The 22,589-nt window shown below is 39.4% G+C and overlaps 2 protein-coding genes across 3 annotated transcripts in view; one reads left to right on the top strand and one right to left on the bottom strand.

The window, feature by feature from the left end:
- Positions 1-13,337, top strand: part of LOC106813157 (VPS9 domain-containing protein 1-like) — a 15,990-nt gene extending 2,653 nt beyond the window's left edge. The window contains exons 5-12 of one of the 2 annotated variants that reach the window (XM_014817222.1): positions 8,120-8,201; positions 8,431-8,516; positions 9,052-9,476; positions 10,172-10,388; positions 10,601-10,794; positions 11,140-11,212; positions 11,461-11,565; positions 11,765-13,337. In XM_014817222.1, the coding sequence (XP_014672708.1) occupies positions 8,120-8,201; positions 8,431-8,516; positions 9,052-9,476; positions 10,172-10,388; positions 10,601-10,794; positions 11,140-11,212; positions 11,461-11,565; positions 11,765-11,849 (1,267 nt within the window). In that variant the 3' untranslated portion in view covers positions 11,850-13,337. Of the gene's footprint in view, positions 1-8,119; positions 8,202-8,430; positions 8,517-9,051; positions 9,477-10,168; positions 10,389-10,600; positions 10,795-11,139; positions 11,213-11,460; positions 11,566-11,764 lie in introns of both variants that reach the window. The other variant, XM_014817221.1, reaches the window with a different exon arrangement.
- The window catches only part of LOC106813158 (vacuolar protein sorting-associated protein 4A-like), a 10,917-nt gene continuing 1,621 nt past the window's right edge, over positions 13,294-22,589 (bottom strand). The window contains exons 2-12 of the mRNA XM_014817224.1: positions 21,405-21,516; positions 20,850-20,991; positions 20,424-20,494; positions 20,065-20,184; positions 19,713-19,750; positions 18,948-19,063; positions 17,923-18,071; positions 17,402-17,483; positions 16,807-16,938; positions 16,314-16,542; positions 13,294-15,455 (exon numbers count right to left, since the gene is read on the bottom strand). Coding sequence (XP_014672710.1) covers positions 15,354-15,455; positions 16,314-16,542; positions 16,807-16,938; positions 17,402-17,483; positions 17,923-18,071; positions 18,948-19,063; positions 19,713-19,750; positions 20,065-20,184; positions 20,424-20,494; positions 20,850-20,991; positions 21,405-21,516 — 1,293 coding nt within the window. The 3' untranslated portion in view covers positions 13,294-15,353. The remainder of the gene's footprint in view (positions 15,456-16,313; positions 16,543-16,806; positions 16,939-17,401; positions 17,484-17,922; positions 18,072-18,947; positions 19,064-19,712; positions 19,751-20,064; positions 20,185-20,423; positions 20,495-20,849; positions 20,992-21,404; positions 21,517-22,589) is intronic.

Here is a 22,589-nt window from a genome sequence, read left to right as displayed (position 1 = left end):
CACACACACACACCAATTTAGCAAGCTTGTACAGCGAGGAGGATCGATTGTTTATACGCGAAGTCTCTTGCGGTTGCGGTTGGGGTCCAGGGCCTGCGTAAGGGCCCTTGAAGCTCAGGGGGTTTGAGAAAGCGGCCCGCGAGGCACGTGTGTATGGCTGTGCACATCGACGCTGCGTACGTGCCTGCTGGCAGGGGTGGCATGTAGAGGGTTGGCATTGCGAGAGAGCGACAGCAAAACTCTTTCGGGGAATTGACGAAAAAGCTACAATCGGGAATGACACACGAGTGTGCCGGCAGGGAAAAATATACGTGTGAATTTCATTAGGATTTTCCATGGATTACGGTTCTATAATCCTACGGGTCGTTGGTCCTACGGGTCTACGTAGGCATGCCCGCAGGCACACCCGCACGCACGCATGCAGGCAGCACGCGTGCAGGCACACGCGCAAGCACGCGCGCAGGCACGCACATGCACGCACGCAGGCACACACGCAAGCACGCCTGCAGGCACGCGCGCACGCGCGCAGGCACACACGCAAGCACGCCCGCAGGCACACCGGCACACACAGGCACGCAGGCACACTGGCACACACAGGCACGCGCGTAGGCACACCCGCAAGCACTCGCACAGGCACACACGTATATATACGCGCGGGCGGCAGCGCGCGCTTGATTGAATGCAATACAGTACAGTACACACATGCATGCTTAAATGGTAAACACTTGACAGTCACACCGTATCATGAATTCTACCGCACCGTGGAACCGGCTACCGCTAGCGGCAGAGGGCGAGCGAGAGCGGCAAGGCGCAGGACCGACCTGGACAATCGATTTCCATGGCGAATTTTTGCTTTTGGGGTCGCCCTTGATATCATGTTTTCGGGGGCTCTTTTTGGCATTTCGGGGGCGAAATCGCCCGCCGCCCCCGTGTATTTTTTCCCCTGGTCATCACGTATTAGTAACTTATATAGAACGTTTCGATAACTTATAGATAACTTATACCAACGAATGCTTAGCGAGTTGCCGGCGTTCAACTTATGTCCAACGATAGTCTAACTTATGCATAGCGCGCGGCAGCGTATCGCCGACGATCACGTGTCGTAGCCTATAAAAAGGCTGCTGCTCGACGATTCAAATCATAACCGCACTAGACATCGCAGTATCAACATGCCAATACCATTTTTATATACCAATTCACCTAAACGCTGCCAATACGCCATTATATGGTAGCTGTAAGTTAGAAACACATTCAGCAAGTTCTGTGGCGTCCGGAACACGTCAAATACGTCTACATACGTCAATATGCGTTGGAGATAAGTTCGATATTTATAACTGATAAATTACACATAGGTTCAAAGCATGTTACTCATACTCATAGGTTAAAAATAAGTTTTTGGGTACGCTAGACATTATCTCGACGTATTTAGACTCATGTACAGTAACTTACAAGTAACGTGTGTGAATGCAAAGAATTTTTCTACGACCTCGCTGTACTACGACGTATACCAGTGTGCTTCAGCGTGCTCTTAACTTATACAAAACTTACCCATAACTTATTCGACGTATGCCAGCGTATTCACAAATTTTTTCATACGGAGGTATACACTGGCTTGCATACGTTGGTGTGACAGGGCCTTTAGATCTAGTAGTAATAAATTAGTAATATAGCCCTCCTTACTACTAATACTAGTACTGCTACTAATAGTAACCGTAAGAGCTGCGAGGGCTTGTGCACACTCTGTCTTTGTAGCTGTTCTGTACAATGCCCTTCATACCTGCTGCATTACAATGGTAGCAGGTAGAAGCAAAGGGTTACATGGTGTAGAGCTAGGTAGAACTGTGCACTAGCCAAACAGCCTGGAATCAGTGCCTATTAAAGCCGCACAATGCGCATCCAAACGCTAATTTCTCCAGTACTAAACTAGCAAATACTTCGTGGCATGCATAATCACACTACCTTATGACAAAATAAACTCTAGTTCCTCCAATTTCACTGCGCGTTTGCTTAAAACCCACAAGAAAGTGGTGAGAAAACTGGCATTCTGGCGCCAACGCCGACTTGTTTGCCAAACAATTTAGCCTCGAAGTGGTTAGGTGACGTCACATGTTTTTATCTTTGGTACACCCGTACCGCTGTACCGCAACACCGCTAAACGGTTGCTTGGGAGAGCAACGCGAAACTGTCAACAACATCGGAGAATTTGAACAACATTGGAGGTATTTTCAAATACCTTTTATAAGACAACGCACAGTGAAATGGGAGGAACTAGAGTTTATTTGTCATAAGGTAGTGTGATTATGCATGCCACGAAGTATTTGCTAGTCTAGTACTGGAGAAATTAGCGTTTGGATGCGCATTGTGCGGGCTTTAATATGATTACTAATGGTAGCATCTAATTACGTAAAATGGTCCTGCTTAATAACTCTATAGTTGTCAACTCGTACCTATAGGAGCCCCATATATACAGCGGTACATCATCGTATATCTAACCATTACCCACCTTCTTAGCCCTAATCCTAATTATGGCAAACTTAACATATTGAGATTGTTCAAACAGTAGAAAATGTCCAGTAAAGAGTGGCCAAATTTGTATGTGGCGACTAGCCGACTACAGTTGATCCACCAGTGTCATAGCCCTTCTAGAACCATTTGGTTAGTTCTTCCTTGAAATCATGTGTAAAACGTGAATAGTAAAATTGAATAGCCAATTGTATCAAACACATATTGTAAATATAAAGGCACCATCCCAGTAAAATTCCATTTATCTGTATCATTTAGTATCTGATCCATTTCGTGATCACCTCATTATTGGTGTCTTTATTTTAGAACTTTAAACATCAGACTCTCCCTTTTGGGAGCAAAGATATCTGTTAAGCCTCCTCTTTTAAAAGTGAAGTTCTACCTCCAAGTGTGACAAGTGTTTGTCAACAAACAACTCATATAAAATACAATTGATATTTATAGGTGTGCTGTCATTTTCAGCTGGTCTAGCTCTTCATTATCCAGATGGAATGGCAGCTGTAGGTGGAAATGATTCCGACCCCTTACAGCAGGCAATGAAGATTGCCCACGATGCAATACAGATGGAAAAAAATGACAAGGAGAAGGTATAGTATGAATAGATACTAATTAACATAATGTCTTATGCAGAACTTCTTACTCTATAACAAAAAAGGGAACCGCAATGTGGAGAGTGTAAAATGTTGCTAAGACACTTTCTGCATGAAACAGTTGTCACTCTTTTTCAGCCCAATTATTTTGAGCTCATCTGACATAGTCAGATGCAGCTTGTAGAATCGCATGAGCGTGCGTGCGTCGTGCGTGCGTCCGTGCGTGCGTGCGTCCATCAACAGTTGGGAACAAATCTAAACGGCTCGACGTACGGATTCGAAAGTCGGGACGTGTGGGGGTAATCCGAAAACGAGTTAGGATGTTGAAGCTGGGGGTCAAAGGTCAAAGGTCAAGAGGTGTAAATGAAGGGGGAACATTTCCTCCTTTACTTAAGGTATAGGGAGGAAATGTAGAATTGCGGCACAAATCTAAACGGCTCGACTAGGCTCGTGAATAGTCGGTGTACAGCATCATGGTAATGAAAAGCCATCACTGTGCCGAAATTGAGGTCACAGGTCAAAGGTTAATGGGGCACAGGGCAGATTTTAGAAATTTTCTGAGGACATGGTCTGATGGAGGCGATTGAAAAACTTTTTTGTTTCAGGCGGTGACCTAGCATTTTTATGGCTTTATTGAAAGGACCATGAAAATGTAATTTCTGCTGACATGCGAGAGTAAGTGTCCGGATAACCTTTTGACCCTCAAGAGGCGGTTAAACATGGATTTCTTTACTGTTAGAAAATAATTTGACTGCCGTGGTTTGCTAGTAGAATCTATACATGCCTGGATCTGTATGAGGCTACAATGTCACAGGTGAATTCAAAACTAAATTTGGTGAAGGTTTATGTCCTTAAATCGTATAATTTCTATGGCATTTCTGTACTGTCAGTGTGTTACATGTAACGTATGCCACTGCCAGTGGCCACTGCAGATGGCCAGTGCATGTGGTGGTGGTACTCGTGTAGCGGTTTTTGCCTGCAGTTAATTAGTTACAGGTGGCAGCTCTCTATTTTAGCCTGTAGGCTTGCGTAGGTAAATGTATGTGTGCTTACCTATTCTGTCTTGCAAATTAGTTGTTACGTACTACATACGATGCGTGAGCTCTCCATCTTTAATCTGAAGACACTTAAACGTACGCGCCATCTCGTGGCAACTTTTCATAACGATCCCCAATGAACATTCCTTTTGAGAAGGTTCCTGATACATCCCTGTGCCTTCCACTGTTTCGGCGTGTATGTGAACACATTTGGGACTACACGGGTTTACTAGAATCCACCACTCCACCACAGAGTCACCGCAGTAGACGTTAGATGAGCGCTGTCGCTCTGCGGCACTTGTTTGTATTACATATTATTATATGTTTATTATTTATCTAGGCTGACTATGTTTTCCTGGAAATTTTGGCTATTATGTCTTTTACATTAATGGTCTGTCCATGACATATTTACCTGTTTAGACCATTTTTTAATACAGATTGTCACAAGGAAATTCTTCTATGAATTTGTGCTAAAAGTGTTTCAATTCTGTTTCAGGAAGCCTGTTTTAAGTACTTGGAATGTGTAACGTTTGTCATGCAGTATTTATTGACAGAGCTCAGAAATCGAGGTATACTATATTATATACATTGTATATTCCTTTATAAACATTTTGGTCTCTTTGAAATAACCCTCTGGACAACTTTCGGTTATGTGATATGTTTGATTCTATCATTGTGTCGCATTTTAATTGTAACTATTTTTTGACCAAGGATCACGATATTTTAAATTTAGTATATTATATTCTAAAGATGGTTTTTAGTTTATTGATATAATTTTATGAACCAACATTTTTAGAGATATCTATGTCTTACCATGGAACATATATTATTGTAAATATCTGATCATCAATTTCAGTTTTATACTGCCTGATGATATCTTGTTTGCAAAATTTATTTTAATTGTAACGTTGTTAACACTAGTTTTGCAATAAACCTATTATCTATCTATCTATCTATCTATTAACATAGGTATAAGGTGGCATGCAATAAGTTTCGTAGTTGAACATTAATCGCAACGGATATGTGATATTATGAGCATATCATATAAGGCCGACCAAAAAATTACCTTTGGTTCGGGTCACCCGCCCGACTTCACATTTCGGAGTGAAAAATATGCGACTGCGGTCACTTTTAGAGGGTTTAAAGAAAAATTAAATTCAAAGATAACCGCCTGCCGATCATACATATTCAAATATCCGACTCTTGTCATTTTATTTACCTAAGGAGAATTCCAAAATATTTTTAACAACGTGAAACAGTCGTATAGAGCCTGGGCCGGCTACTTCATAAAACACAGGCCTGAAGGTCATATGGCCGGCGGCCGGCCTTTGATGTACGCGATCGATCGCTACTATATTAGTATACGCATGCTATCGTGCTATAACCGGCCGCAGAGCCGTTTACACTTCGGTTACTCGCTCGTTCAATAGGGACATTAATCAAGCTCCGTTTTTGGAGCGATTCCTAAACACTACTATCCAGCGTGTTCACATTTTGCAACAATCGAAAAATATCAATTGTTTAGTATATACTATCGGCGATAAATATCGTGTTTCACTTTACCATCGATGCATTAAATTGCCATCGAGACAAAAAATATCGATAGTTATCGATAGTTCGATGCATCGTTACACCCCTAATAAACAATGTATTGAAATGAGATGCCTACAGCAGAAGAAACATTTATTAATTTGAAAATGTCATGTAGTACTATGTATGGATGTTCATCAAGAGCATACACAATATCCAGAGTAATTTTCAGATTTATAATTTTGTCTGTGTCCATGTATTTTATTCTCCTGCTCTTCTGGATCTGCAGTCCACAATTTTGGGATCTAGTGTTTTTGGTTTGGCAGGTCTTGACAAACGAGTCTCGTCCTCTCCTTCCCAATCTCTGATTCCAGATGACACCAAGATGACACAATATCAGGTTGTGGGATCCAAATGAGCATTCCTGAATCTTCTGTCCTGAAGAAAGACTTTGTAGCAATGGTAGCCCTAATTTTTTCCCAGACTGAGGGACTGGTACCCTTTCCATTCCTTGTGAAGTTTACATTTTTGTCTTCCTGTTCTTCTTGGCTGTCACAAAAACAATGTCGTGACTTGCAGCAATGGTACATGCAATGCAAGTCATTTGCATCTCGTGGCTCCTGCATTTCAAGCTGTATACCCTATATTTAACTTGTGAAAAAAAACGCTGGCAACTACCCATGTTTTTGCAGGAAAAAAAATGTAATACCTACCCTACCTACCTATAATTTTCACAATCCATGTGACCCGCAACCAAAGGTATTTTTTGTTTGGCCTAAGTAGGAATGTGAATTTCATTTTAAATTTTAATTGTACAATTACAGTGACTATTCTTTTCCAATTTTGTTTTGTACACTTTGTATTACTACTGCCATGATGATGCAGTATGCACAGTGCCATAAACAGTTCAGTTCAGTTAATTGCAATTGCTTTGTTGCTCTATAGTATTAGAAAGGATATATATTAACGACACCCCTATCACATAGAGAACTCTGCTTTTGTGCTGTCTTTTAATTTCAATCCATGAGTAGCTAGTCTTTTCCTTGCTATGCCTCAGTTTTCTGTCGCCAGATGTTCTTGAGATGCCCTATTCTTCTCTTTGACAAGACTGTGACAAAATTTCTTTCTAACATTTTCCTTTTTAGGGTGTGGACCATCCATCCCAGCCTATTCATTTGAGATCTCTATGAGTTGTCTGTTGTTGCCCTATTATACTCCTATAGTTTGTTTGTGGCCTTGACAGGCCATCTGATGTGTAGGATTCTTATTTAAGTTACTTGTGATGAAGGTACGTGCCCATGATTTGTTTGTTCAGGCAAAATGCCATAATGTGTAGATTATTACTCAATAGGATCAAAGGATGGGAGAGAGAATTCTATATGGTGTGCCTACAGAGTGCTGGAAGAGCCCGAAGCCTTAGCACAGATGCAGGTATGTCAATTTCAACATATCACATTTATCTGTATAGGTATAAAATTATACTAGCTGGCTATCCCGGCGATGCCCGCGGATTTTTTGGGGGTTACTGCTTTTCTGCTATTTCATGCGTTTTCTGGCTATTGCTTGGCGTTTCGATTCCTGGATTTTGAGCCTGACTATAGAATTGGGCGGATAGGATTTGCTATTTACTTTTCTGACTGCGCGCTTGGATTCGTTCTTGACTTTACTGCTGCAGTGTAATATAATAGTGTGAGCGCCTAGGATATTGACTGGTGACTTCGTTAACTTTTTTGCTGGCGCTCAGTACTTTTTTGAGGGCTAATTTTTGGCTAAAAATAGTCGTCAAGTCATGCTGATTGAGAATATACTCACGGGTGACCCCCTGTCAATGCCGCTGGATGCAAATTGTTTTGCGCCTAAAATGGTTGTCGCGCGTGCTTGCATACTGCGACTAAACAGAGAATTGCTGATCGCACTGTGATTGAATAATAAAAATCCAGCGACGGCGACTTCCGCCTATTATCTGCTATGACGCGGTAGACGTGTAATAACTCATAATATGGAGCGAAGGATTTCCCCCCCCCGCCCGCGGCCCCCCGTACCCCCGCCCCCGCCCCGCCCCCCCCCCCCCCCCCCCGCCCCCAAAAAAATCTTTTCTAAGGCTAGTAAATGACGAATTTCCCTTGTTTATTGAAGTCACACTCCTTCCCTATTATCTACTCCTGATATACATGTCTACCTATTTGTGTGGGCATGTGTGCATACGTGGGTGTCAGGCTTGATAATATGGATGTAGGTGGTGTTATGGGGGCTTAAAAATGCGTAGGGCATGTCATAGGTTACTGGCTAAATAATATCAGAGGGCCTATACTAATTGCCCTAATATATGTATACAGCAGAGTTGGCACATTGTAATGATAGTTATATATTGCAATCGTACAAAACCACATCTAATAGATGCAATTATGCTAACAGCTATTGTCTGATTTCTGTGTGCAGGAAGTTTGGGATATCTGCTACCAAAGAGGATGATGAGAAGAAACAGCTGTATTTGCAGATACAGGAGTATGAGCAGTGTCAGGTATGCAATCGGGTATTGTTATCATGCAAGAATGAATCATGAACGTGTTACTCACATCATGTCTTAATTATGTGCCTGTGAGTCGTGTAAGTGATTTTTATTTAAGAACGTCTTACAATGTTTAATGGTTACACGTTGTAAACTTGAATGTGAGTGTCTGCTAGAACATCCTACAATGTCTAATAATTACAAGTTGTGAACTTGAACGTGAGCATCTGCGGTCTTGTAGGAGTGGTTGCGAGGCTGGAGACACAAGCTGCAGGAGACTCCAGAGGACACAGTGTTCATGCATCAGCTCATCAAACTCATCATCAGGTTAGTACATGCACGCATGTACCGATGTATTAACGTGCTATCCACACACAGCTGAGTGCTCACACATACACCCACACAGACACTAATAGTGTACGTCCTCAAGCATGCACACATGCACACAGCCATCCTTGTGTATACTCACACCTGCACATGTACACCTCACAGTCACACTCACACATGTACACACACACACACACACACACACACACACACACACACACACACACACACACGGGCCCACATACGCTCACTCATGTGCACCCTCAAGAATGTCATCGTATACATCCACATGCACATAGACCCAGCCACTCTTGTGCACACTCACACCTATACATTTACACCCTCAAAGCCACCCTCAAATGTCAATACATAATGTACACATTAATACACACATGTATGATCCTTACTCATGCACCACGTGCATGCATGCCTACACAGATACATCTATGGTCTCATTTATGAACACATACACTCACACGTCTGCCCGCTCACACAATGCCCAAAACTTAATGCTACCTTGTTTCCTCATTGACAGCACAAGTGGCCACCCACTAGCACAAATGCTGCAGAAATACCAGTATCTGATCTACGACAGGCTGCAACCACTTGTCAGTCACCGGTTAGACGAATGCAGCCACATCCGTGTCCCATTCCATGGACTGAAACCTGGTAGTGCACTGACTCAGTCCAGAGCAGGTCGTAGCTGTCTACACAGTGACGGCGGGCAAGACTCTGTCGTGCCAGCAGTGGTGGATGACGTCAGTAATTTGTATACGAATGCTGAGCTTGCAACTGGGAACAAGGACGACTTAGCGAATGCTATTGAGTCAGCAAGGCAAGATCTAGAGCAAGCGGCAGCGACTGGTGAAAATCTGGCAAAGCAGCTTACGCATGGAATGAATGCAGAAGTGGATGAAGAGGAGACGTTTGATGAAAATGATGTCGATGAAACATTAAAAGGTCTGTTGTTACAGTGTTAAGTAAAACTAGTTGTACACCTAGATTTAATTCTGTGTGGCGTTATATGTGCTGTATCAAATGTTAACTGAAACATCACATGATCTTAGTGCTAAATATTGATTTAGATAGCACATAACATCTATGTGCACATAACTTGCTGCATAACATCAAACTTCATCATAAAACATCAACATAACTTGCATAATCACGATCTGCACATAACATCTAACATCACTTCACATGATCTTAGTGCTAGATTGACTTAAAATATTGATTTTTATGCACATCAGTAAATTCTGTTATTGATTATGGGTTATAGTTTGATTATCTAAACAAACTATTATACAGTGTCTGTTGTCAATCTGTTAATATGTTCTACGTGTTATCCTTATTCCTCAAACAAGTGACGTCTTTACTGCAAATCAATGTCACTGCATGCCACCCCTTGCTTATATGAAGTCTGTAAAGTCATGATTACATGTATGTGGACAGTGATAGAAACAGAGGTCTGTCCCCCCAGTTTAGGGCCAGTAACATTTAAGTGGGACTAGCCAATCTTTATGTATTTTACTATAGGTTATATAAAACAAATCAACATTTTTGCAGTCAGGACTAGCTGGGTTTCCAGACTTATTGCCAAGACTCATGTAACACCTGTCATTACGCCTTTTCACCACACGTTACTTTTGCAGCAGATGATGATTTGGATTTGGAGTCGGTGGAAGGAGAAGCTCTGCAACGACACGCTAAAAACATAATAAATGATGTGCGTCTCTACATCGACCGGCTGCACGAGATGTTCCTCGCAACATATGAGCAGCTGAACACACCACTTGGCAGAGACCAAGTGCACTCATCGCTCGAACAGCCATTTTTGGAACGTCTCTGGCCCTATCTTTTGCCTCTATTCAGGTAAGACGGGTGATGATACATCGCCATAAGGTTTGTACATTCTAGACGAAAATCACTAAATTATAGCCACTATAATTTACACATGGCTAACTAAACCGTTGCAGGAGGTTTAACCAGTTGAAGTGCTTCGTAACTTGCTGTACGTTTCCACGGTTTTTTAAATTACCGTTAATTTTACGGTTTTTTAATGGTTCTTTAAAATGTTCAAACAGGTTGATTAACAAATCTAAGGAAACACAGTTGGCAAAAGCGATGACAGCATACATGGGGGCCAAACCTGATGATATGTTTGTGGGAGAAAACCTCTGCCTCTATGGCCATGAGTCTGTTCCATATAGCTCAGCAATCTGTGAACTGCAGAGAGTCGTGCATTTGATCTGCCCACTCAGCAAGCTGGAATGTGTAGGTTAGTACTGAGCTGCCTTGCACTTGGGGAAGCTCTGAGAGGAGTTGCGCGCCGGGAGGAGTTTTGAACTAGCAACGAGGTTGTTTTAATCCAAGCCTTAATCAATTGAAATAGGGATGATGCATTTTAACTATTTTAAGATTACTATTGTAATTTTTATGTTAATTTTAAACTTTAGGTCCACACTACTGTTAACTGTATGTAAAAGTATGACTGCCTACACTATTTTACTGCCATTCTCTCAGCCCAATTTTTTCAACCATTATTAATGTGATATGAACATCATATGCAAATGCATAGCCACGTTTGTAGTGAATTAATTATTTGACTATTTATATTCTGAAGTACACGTAATCAAGATCATATGCCACAGCGTAGACGAGTATTATACTGGGAAAGCCTCCCAAAGTCCTACTGTGTAAGTTTCGTATCAACAATATATTAGTACAATTGCTTACCTTTTGTTAACCAATGTAATAAGAATTGATTAATGCTAATGGTCGGGTACTGAATAACTACAGTATAATACTGCAATTCAAAAAGCAGAATATTCTTGTTAATAATCTCCCAGTGGCTTTTACCTGCTCATGTAGAATTGCAAGGAGATTTAATTTACAGAAATCTTTTGCTTGATGTTGAACTAATATAGTTGTATTTAACCAACAGTGGTGCAGACGATCTGGTTCCGGTTCTTGCATATGTGGTAGTGAACACAGGACTTCCACAGCTTATCTCTGAGTGTCATGCGATAGAGGAATTCATTCACGAGGGGTGAGAAGATAGCATAGAACTACGTGACACCTCTTCAACATTGCATATACTTGTTTATCTCTCTGTATACTAAACGCAAAATTACTTTACTTGTATTGTTTATTCTTGGATAACTAAATCACGGAAATATCAGTCTGTTCATTTGAGGTTTTAATGTAGGAAAATAGTCATGTTTATTGTATGTTTTTTCTCCATTTAGCTATTTAATGGGAGAGGAAGGCTACTGCTTGATCTCTCTACAGACTGCACTTGGCTACGTTGCATCACTCAGTGAAAAGTTGTAGGTGTCAATGTACTCGTTTCCTTGACCTTTACTCTTCTCATAATCATGTCAACGGTCAGTTAATCAATAGTAGACAATCGACTGTCAGACAATCGTACAAGGAAGCCTATTATGATTACATGCACTAACAACGAACAATCAACTATAAATTGCATTATTTTTTCCCATTTTGATTTTTTAAATGTTTGTTTGTATATTGAATCCGATTACACATTGTCAACTTCTCTATATTTATGTTCTTATCATTCACAGCAAAACACCTGTGCTCTGCCGTGTGGATAAGGAATATGTCTAGTAATAGTTGTCTTGATCTTCAATTTACAATGATTTTGATGTGTGCATGTTATTATGTTATTATGTATCAAACAATTGTATGCAATAATAAAAATCTCACTTCCATTTCCATTTTCTCCACCTCCATTTCCATTTTCTCCACCTCCATCACTCGTTTCTTTTCACCCTCCCTTTTTTCTCTCGCTCTCTCTGCCTCGCTCCCTCCACCTCAATTCTATTTCTTTTCCCCTTATTTCGTCCCCTGTCTTCTATCTAGTCTCTTTCTGTCATCCACTTCCCATCTCATTATATAAAATAGAAAACTATAAAATTGTCGATTTATATATAAATGAGAAATAATTTATTGTGATATTACAGCTAGGAATCTATTTGCTTGGTAGATTTTACATTGTTATTTAATAAACGATTGAAATGGCTGTATAATTCAACAGCCACAGGGAAAACATTGATCTTCATCTGTTTCATCTTAGTTTATATTTCATAGACATATCATAGACTATACCAACACTGTGAAAATGATCTGTTCGGCTTTGAAACACGCACGTTGCACAAGCAGGTGATTTTTTTTATCCCAAAAATCTTAGTGAAATGGGGAAGTAGCTGCAGAAAACCTGTTGGTCACTAAAGATGTCATTTGTTCGACATCACTTGAAATACAAAGAATGCTACGCCATTATACTTATTTGAAATTTACATTTGAAATTGTATCCTTGCATCCTTCATTAAATAGAAAAGTTAAGATATTTTAAAAAGAGATTTAAAGAAAAAAGTACATACATCACAGCTAATATTCAAATACCAATAGAAAATCGTATTTTTTCAATAAAGAAATAAGCATGATAGGTTGCCATTAGAAAAGCAATGTTACTATATCCTTCGGCCAATTACTTAAAAGAAACTGCTAGCACCCTTGCCCCTGACACATGCCCCTTGACCAGTATGTTCTAAGCTGAAGATGGTGAAAGTATTCTTTTACTATGACACTATCTTATAAGATCAACAACGTAACGTCTCATATGTGTTATATATCACGAGCAATGGATGACACCATTACTATTTCTCTTGTCACTTCATGCAATGGAAATATGACCATGCCAAAATATGATGATTCTGGATTATTTTCTGGAACAGCTTAAGTTGTGGCAACTGCCGTTTATTATACTATTTTAAACAAATAAATTGGATTTCCACATGACCTATGCATGTGCACTATTGGAAGATCTTTTTACAGACCTGGCACACAAAACTCACGCACACAAACTCACGCACAACATCTCCTAAGTCATTGGCATTACTTTATGCCTAAACACTAATGACCAAGGAACTCGAAAGATATGCACCCCATATATGGTTAAACGAGGGTCATTACTAACCAACATACACGGAGTTCAGATGCACGCATCTAAAACTGACATTATAGCAGTTGTCCAAGGTATTGTTAATTGAAGTCCCAAGGGCAGTTTTCTTCAGTGAAATTTAGGATAAACTTTACTTACATTAAAGTACAATGACAGCTCATTGGTTGTGATTTATCAAAGAGGAAAGAATGCCAGTATTCGCAGATATATATTTCCAACTTTTTTTGCAGCAGTGTTACACGTTTCCCTTTCATTTAATCTTCTTTTGGGGGTTATTTTAAACGGGTAATAGGGTGATAAAAATTAAAGATGACGAGTTGTCGAGATGTATTCTTCAATGCTGCACACTAATAAGAAACCAAGGTCATGTGCTAACGCTAGGCCAGCAACTACTGGTCTGCTCCTGGACTAGTCCAGACCTTCCAAACATTTCAGCTAGAGAGCTAGGGCAGGCCTATAGGTGGATGTTAATGGAACAGGGCACATTCGCTATAAGAAAGCAGCTTCATTACATGGCAATCCATGCTGAGAGGGCATGCTTGCTTGAACTTAGACAACTATTGCAGGTTGAATACAATAAACATGCAAGTTGCTGCTCCTGCATAATGCTTTGTCGTTCAAAAATGGTGTCCGAATGCTATATATGTAGGATGCCCTGCTCTGACTTATTCAGCTCTTCCATTTTGAGTCACACTGAAATCGGCAACTTAGCGTTTACAGTTCCTACACACACGCTCGTCTGAACTATTATGCTCATGTTTAAACGACCAAACCCACTTCCCCAGCATCTTCTTTGTGCTATATCAGTTTCACAAGCATTTGAGATGTAATTGAAGTTTTGACCTTTACACCATATTTGCAATAAGCCACATTTATAATAATTTTATTAGCTATCACTGCAAAATTATAATCACAAGTAATGCTTATTATCCAAGTAACTGTCACAATTTCTTAAGTACAGTGGAGCAGCTGACATGCAATAATTATATATATCCAGATATATATCCGGAGAGTCCGGAGATATAAATCCTATATATACAGTTAGTATATAGTATCCTGTTTTCTGTGTCAGCGACTTTCACTAATGAAGATACAATATATTCACATATCATTTATATTGTGTTTAATCTGTACATGTCTATGCAAACTAGCAAAACCAGTGCATTTACAATAGCCTCTAATCTCACATTATTTTCACACTTTTTAATGGACATAAATACATAATCAACATAGCATTTATAAATTTCCTCAATGTCTGTACAATAAGAACTTGGCATTAAACCGGCGCTGTGTAATGCAAATAACCAGAAACAATGCTCAGTGTATATGCCACAATACACTATAGACTTTCCAGAAATAAATCCTAATTAAACAATAGTCAATCCATGACCAATTACAGTCTAATCAAATTAATCCCACTAACTATGCAGGAGAAAACTACACTTGTAGCATATTAACTACATATCTGCATAAAATACTATTACAAGGATGGGCAACACATTACATACAATCACACAAAGTGATAGATACATGGCATTGTTGTAATTTTACAGCTACATGTAGAAGTTACAGAAAGAAACCCTAAAAGGTTGCTTATATGGCCAAGATAATCATGTAACTTTTTTAATGTAGTCAAAGCATTTACGTTAACACAGGCCTGTATCGGTTATATATAAATATACAACCCATCGCATTTGTCATGAACACATCAGCAGAATGACAGCATCTGACATGACAAGCATATACTACAAGGTCAGACACAACAGTATGGAACAGTGCCTATTACATACCTTCCAAGCAAGCAGGTTTTAGTACTAGTTCTAGTAGTAAGTAGGTAGTAACTAGTACAGCCACTACCCCTCCTGTCCAAAGTCATCCTTGAATTTATCTACCTTCAACAAATCTTCATCATTAACAGTCGGTTTGGTGCTTGAGAGGGACAGAAGAACATCTCCCTGTATCGAATAATTAAAATTAAGGTTTTAACACCACTGGGTCCTGCTATATTTGAAATGTTAAAGAAATACTAGACTCTAGGATTTTACTGCATACAACTGTACTTACTGTATAACAAATCGTCTATACCCACACGTACTTGTTACCAGATACCTAATTTAATTGTTATAAATAATTATACATCAACGCTACGAAATTTGAACGGCGCCATTGACACCCGCGACTGCGCTGCCACCCTGAGAAAGTTGCGCATTTCCCAATATATTTTGCACATTACAGACCGAGTGCTAATCACAAAGGTGCAATTATATTTATACCTAAATGCTATTTAACCGAACGATGTTCATTTTAGGGCAAATTTATCCATAATATAACTGAAACTATATGTCATTTATAAGATAATATTTATTACAATCCTTTTGCTTTTAAATTAATAAATAAGAAACACCCTCGGTCTGTAGCCCTTGGCTGAATAGTCGTTTTGCACAACTTTTCAGATCGTGCGCTTTGAGTGGCGCCACCGTCGTTGTAATCAAACTGTAGTCGTTGGTTTTAAAACATTAATTTTTTTTTTCTAATGGTCATTGAACCATGAAACTTTTTATGTAGCGTAATTTTAACATAAATTAACTGAAAATAACCCTAGAACCTAGAGTAAAGGATCCCTTTAAGTTGCCATTATTATCTATCAATATTAAGGCAGCACATCATCAGATGTTAATTTATTATTTCTACCACTATTGTTGAAATGTTAAACTTATTATGGCTACCGCTATCGTTAAAATATTAATTTATTATTGCTGCTGCCATTATCTGAATGTACATTTATTATCACTATCATCGGAATGTTAACTTACCATTGTCACAACTGGCTCTAGCAGTTTTTCACCAGGAACCTCCATCCAGGACATTTCCGTGGCACCAGGTGCACCAGGAGAACAGGGAGACAGCAAATCATCGACGATTAGATTAGGGTCAGTGCGACTTGGTCCCCGTACCCGTCTAAAGTGTGTAGCTGTCTGAACCTTTCGCACTGGCTGCATCAGGGCATCCCGGACCACTATACTGATGTCCGCACCGGAATAGCTGGAATTACAAGGTAGACTCTTCTATATACTCGAGAACACCTATTTAATTGAAGTAGAATATCTGGAAATACAGTAACACAAATGTAAAGTAACACACACAGTCACACACTCACGCATACACATGCATGCACGCACATGCATGCACGCACATGCACACATGCATATGCACGCATGCACATGCAAACATTCACAGACAGTCACACACAAACACACACGTGCACACTGACGCAGGCACACACGGATGCATGCAAGATATGCTCACCCTTCGCTTTTCTCTCCTAGCGTTCTGTAGTTTTCATCTGTAAGGCTATTTGGTGTGTTCCCCATGTGGATTTTGAAGATTGTTGTACGTGCATTTTCTTCTGGCAGTGGTATGTAGATACGCTTCTCGAACCTATCACCAAACAAAATCAAATTTATTATATTATTAAGCAACATATATATAAAGAGGGAACCACTGTATGCTCTTCTTTAAAACAATAACACAAATAATACACAACTTACTATAAAGTGACATGCCCTGGATTGCATTCCAAAACTGTTGGGAATATTAATGCTTTGTGTTAACTTAATTCAACCAATCTTACCATGTGCTGTGACAAAAAGTATTTCCGTTCAACTTGTTCCTCACATTTTACTTGCATAAAGACAACCAGGAACTCATCTAACCAATAAACAGCACAGCATGTCAGGTAACCCAGGTTGAAAGAGCCAACATTGACACCCAACGAATTAACAGCAGCATCTATTTTAATCTGCTTATTTGGACTTTTTGAAACTTTACTTGATAATTTCAAGCAAAAAAAACCTCCATTAATACACCTGCATTGGAAAAAGTAATATGAAACAATACATACCTCCTCCTTATAGCTGCATCTAGTACCCAGGGGATATTTGTTGCGCCTAACACTAGAACGCCGAAATTATCTGTCCCAACACCTGAAATGTCAATAACATTGTAGTAGTACAATGCATTTATCTACCTCACTTGGTAATCCGTCGACATCAATCACAATGGACATCACACGCACGGCGCTGAGCTGCAACCTGCAAGGAAGACGTCAGGTGGGAAGACCCAAAGCAACCTGGATGCGAGACTCAGAGGCTAAACTTAAGAAGAAGGGCTACCCCTGAAGGGAAATGGAGCGGAAGGCAATCAACCAAGCGACATGGAGGAAGTTCACCAATGACCTGTGTCTACCAGGAGATGGAAGGGTTTAAGAAGAAGAAGAATTGGTAATCTATTCATGAACGTGCACGTTTTATTAATTGTTATTACGCAGTACGCAGTAAATCGATAAACAGAGTCGTTTGCGAATAGATTTCGTGCTTCTACCATAAATGTGACTTGCCTCTGTGTTAGAGATAAATGGCTTACCTTGCATTTGCACAAGGAACTCTGTCTTAATTCGCCGGGCTGACTCGGATTCATTGTCCGAGCGCGAGCTGCAAAGAGAGTCTATTTCATCGATAAATACGATGCTTGGCTTTTTGTCTCGAGCCATCTCGAAGAGGTTCTTGACTAACCTAAAATCAGAGAGAGAGAGAACATAACTAGAAAAGGTTTCAATACATACCATGAATAAGTCTCTAGAGGCTACCGCTCGGAACTGCTAAAGTTATTAATGTCGCTCAAGCTGGTCAGACACTCACTATATTGTTCCACAGCTGTTTGTTTTCCCTACTAATTACCCTAAACACTTCAGTGATAAAGCTTTCAGTGATTTAATTCTTAAGTTCATGTTAGCTACGAAGCAGTTATCATATGTTCATGATATATACTAGGGCTGTAACGATACACAAGCCTCTCGATTCGATCCGGTTCTCGATATTAGCCTCTCGATTCGATCCGGTTCTCGATATTAGCCTCTCGATTTGATTACTTCGATGTGATTCCCAAAATATTAAAATGTTATCTTATTTTTTATATTTTCATTATTTTGCAATAATAAATTATTAGAAATTGCCAATGAATACTAAATGGTGAATAGACTAGAGAGTCTAGAGAGTATATATCATAGAGATGTATACTATTTATACATCTCTATGGTATATATACACTGCACAATCGCCGAGTAAAATTGGTGAGTAACACTCCACAGTATATAGCGTAGTGCCGCCATCTATTGGAGGAAAAAAGTGGTATCGAAGTGAAATCGAAAATACGGGGGAAAAATATCGAGGATCGGATCGAGGGAAGAGAATCGCGATCCGATTCGATTTCGGTGGATCGTTACAGCCCTAATATATACAGCAGATATTTTGCACGGACTTAAATATATTTGTCATCCGACTGTATGGCGATATCATCTTTACATATATTTCGTTACATAACTGAGATTCCTTGATTCTTGATCATATGACATGTCTTGCCCACAGTTGTGGTTTTAGGTGTGTACTTACTTTTCACTTTCGCCTAACCACTTGGAGACAAGATCGGATGAAGACACAGAAAAGAAGGTAGAGTTGGCCTCTGTAGCAACTGCCTTCGCCAAGTATGACTTGCCTGTTCCGGGTGGCTATATAAATCAATGTTGAACAATTATTTATGCTATGCCAAATAAAAATAGTAAAGTATGACAAGGCACTCACAGCCATAAACACATCAATGCTTCAGTAGAGCCAAGAACGTTAATTAATACAAAATGAACAAGAAATGGCTATATAATTGAAATTTCCCTTTTAAAACCATGAAAAGAACAAGAGCAATCGTAACAGTCTTGCTTGCTGGCACTCTGCACTGACGCAATGCATGACGCATATATCTATATATAGCTATCGATCTAATTTGTAGTCGGGTTTAACGCGGCGGTGACACATCATAAACCCCTACGAGCCTACACAGAGAGAAAGCGAAAGCGAAACAAAGCGAAGCGGTTAGAGAGTAAACCGCTACACTACGATCAATGATGAGTAATCCTTAAAAAAATTCCTGGATCCAGATCTGGATCGGATCACCACCAAAATCGAATCGATTGGTTCTTGGCCCAAGACCAACCCGTCCAAAAAATTCCATCAAAATCCGTCTGTAACTTTTTGAGATATCCTGTTGACAGACAAACAAACCAACAAACCAACAAACAGGGGCGAAAACAACCTCCTTGGCGGAGGTAAAATACAATTATTCCTCTTAGGTGATCACATATATTGCTTATAATTGATACTTACTCCAAATAGCAGAATTCCCCTCCATGGTTGTCTTTTCCCTGCAAAAAAATAAAGAAAGTAGCAATTCAGTAACATCCAGAAGAGCAGCTCAACCAGACTGAATTGCTTCTAACATGAGCACTTTGATTGTATGTAAACGTCCATGCCGTGAATGAAAGTTACGACATAGGCGACGCTCAATACATAGACACACATGTATCCACATTCTACTAACAAACTGCAATGAGTAAGAGTGCAGAACTCTCTTGCAAAGAAATACGTACACTTGCTGTACGATATTATGATAGATAATGTGTGAAAACAACAACAAATTTATCAAAACAATTTTATAATGTCAAGGGTGCATACATACCTGTAAACAAGTGAGGAAACTTGATTGGTAAAATAACAGCTTCTTTTAATGCTTCTTTCGCAACCTCTAACCCAGCCACATCATTCCAATTGATGTTTGGTTTCTCCATAACAATAGCACCTGTCGATAGTTGCATACTTCATGTACAAGAAAATCACACAGGGAAGTGATATAACAACAGATGACGAATCAGAATAGGTCTATGGCACAGATATATTGGTTCAATTCAAGTAAAATACTGAACATACTGTATGCTATATTACTGTAAAATACATTGAAAATCTTGGCATATATGTAACTGTCTAATGTTTCTAGTTATTTACTCCATGCGTCAAAAGATACTTCTATGCTACACGTACCTTCTAATTGGTTAATCAGTTTCTTTTTATCTGGATCACTGTCGGAATCACTGTCACTGTCTGCACCCTTCCTGTACAACACAAATACAGCATTAGTAGAGTCCCAGACATGGTAATAAGCTATCCATAATACAAAAATGAAAAAATGTAAAAATGTGATTAAAAACTAAACAAAAAGACTAAATAGACGTTGATACGTCTTATCAATTTTTTTTGTACACTACCTGGATAGTTATTTCACGTGAAAAATTAAACTTTTCATATTTATTCTGTTGTTTAGCCAACCTGAAATGCTGTGCATTTTCTATATCAATATACAATTAACAAATGTTACTGCAACCAGTTACAGTAACTTACACATTGGGACACACGTTATCATCATTCAATAGAAGCAGTTATAATACAGCTAAATAATCAACTACTTACTTGCTTGAATTTTCACCAGTTTTTATTGGTTTCTTCTTGTGCTCTTTATCCGCCAAATACTTTTTCAACTTCTCAGCTCGATCGAGATACTGAATACATTTGGCCCTGATAGTTTCTCTGGCCTTGTCACTTTGTGCCTCATCTGCAGAACAATTAGGATCATTTCAACGTTGTCATCCTGTCATACTCAATATATAACAAATAAAATAAATAAATCCCAATCTTGGATTGATGCTGATGAATTTGAATAGCTTTGAGGTTCTGTTATTAATGTGTCACATTTCAATAAGAGTATATTATTATCCCAGGTGTGATAGCCAGACATTCTCAAATAATAACCATTTTGCTTTGCATAGATCATATTTTTATAGCTATAACGTTGCTCAACGATTCAACAATCATTGTAACACATAGATTAGCATAGAATGAGTCAATCTTACATCTACTAAGAAACTATCATCCATTACATTGGCATTCTTTTTGTATGCAAATCCTAGTATAGATAATCAAGGTAAAATTAAAGGAAGAGAAATGAATTTATATAAATGAGCTTACACTTGATGGCATGTAGAAAATACTCTACTGAATGCTCGTAAAGTCGCAATGCTTCTTCATAATTCTTGTTCTTATCTTCCTCCGTTGCTTTGGTCACCAAGTCAATTGCTTTCTAAAAGACGAGTATATTAACAGTAAGAAAATAATACACATTAATTCAATACATACATGATAAAAACAATAACAAACTATTATGCAGCCTCTAAGTAACGTCAAAAATATGATTTTTGTAAACTTTAAATTTGATGATGCATTTTGTTGTGCCAATTTAATGCTTTCACAGTTTTAGAAAGCCCTACACCTGCTTCACAAATTCAGGGATTTACACTTACTGGGCAACGTTAGCGAACGCGAGAATTTCGTCAGTCTTTGTGAGATTTCGCGTGACACAGCTCGATTACGAACAGAGACAGTATGTTTTTATAACAAGTGAACACTGTCGTTGAAATAGAAACAAAGATGGAGTAGAATGGTTGAATATTTGTGTTGTAATCGTGTGAAATCCAGCGAGCGTCGAGCGAATTTGGGCAGCACGCTTTCCTACCTGCTATATATATATAAGTGTAAGTGTGCACAGTGCAGCCGCGTGAGGAATGGCGGCCGCAAGCGTATGTTGCAAATAGGATTTGGACGGAATTTACAGGAAACTGTCAGCAATAATAGGTGAAAGAGAGTATAGAAACATTAAGAATTTGGTAGTAAATAGATTTCGTATTTATTTAGCATTATATTTTATTGAAACGCTTCAAGTGCCTGTGGCATTAATTGCCTACCACAGACGTTTTATAGTCGCGAATAAGCGCGATTTTAAGTTGGTCCCGCGCATCCCTAATGGCTGGTTCTATAGCCCAGCGGCAACTGCCAACTGTACGCGAGCTATAGTTACTAATACTACTACTAGAGCTAATCTAGTAATATGCCGGACCGTACCTCGCCTACTCCTACTCCCTAACCCTAACCATATCAGATACTGAGATAGTTACCAGGGTACATTCCAGTATACCGGACCATACCCAGGGTACGTTCGGGCAGTACCCAGGGAGACATAGACCCTAGATACAATAATGTAACCCAAACACAGGATAGGGTTACAACGCGAGCCTATCCTTTTGTGTAAAGGAACCCCTGAGTGAATCACTCAGGGAGGTTTGCTGGTGCGTTTTCAGAGACTATAACTTCCAAACT

The sequence above is a fragment of the Priapulus caudatus genome, unplaced genomic scaffold (genome assembly GCF_000485595.1).
Source record: "Priapulus caudatus unplaced genomic scaffold, Priapulus_caudatus-5.0.1 Scaffold731, whole genome shotgun sequence".
In the NCBI taxonomy this organism is placed as follows: Eukaryota; Metazoa; Priapulida; class Priapulimorpha; order Priapulimorphida; family Priapulidae; genus Priapulus; species Priapulus caudatus.
The sequence above is the reverse complement of the archived record's forward strand: the minus strand, read 5'-3'. Positions and strand labels throughout refer to the sequence as shown.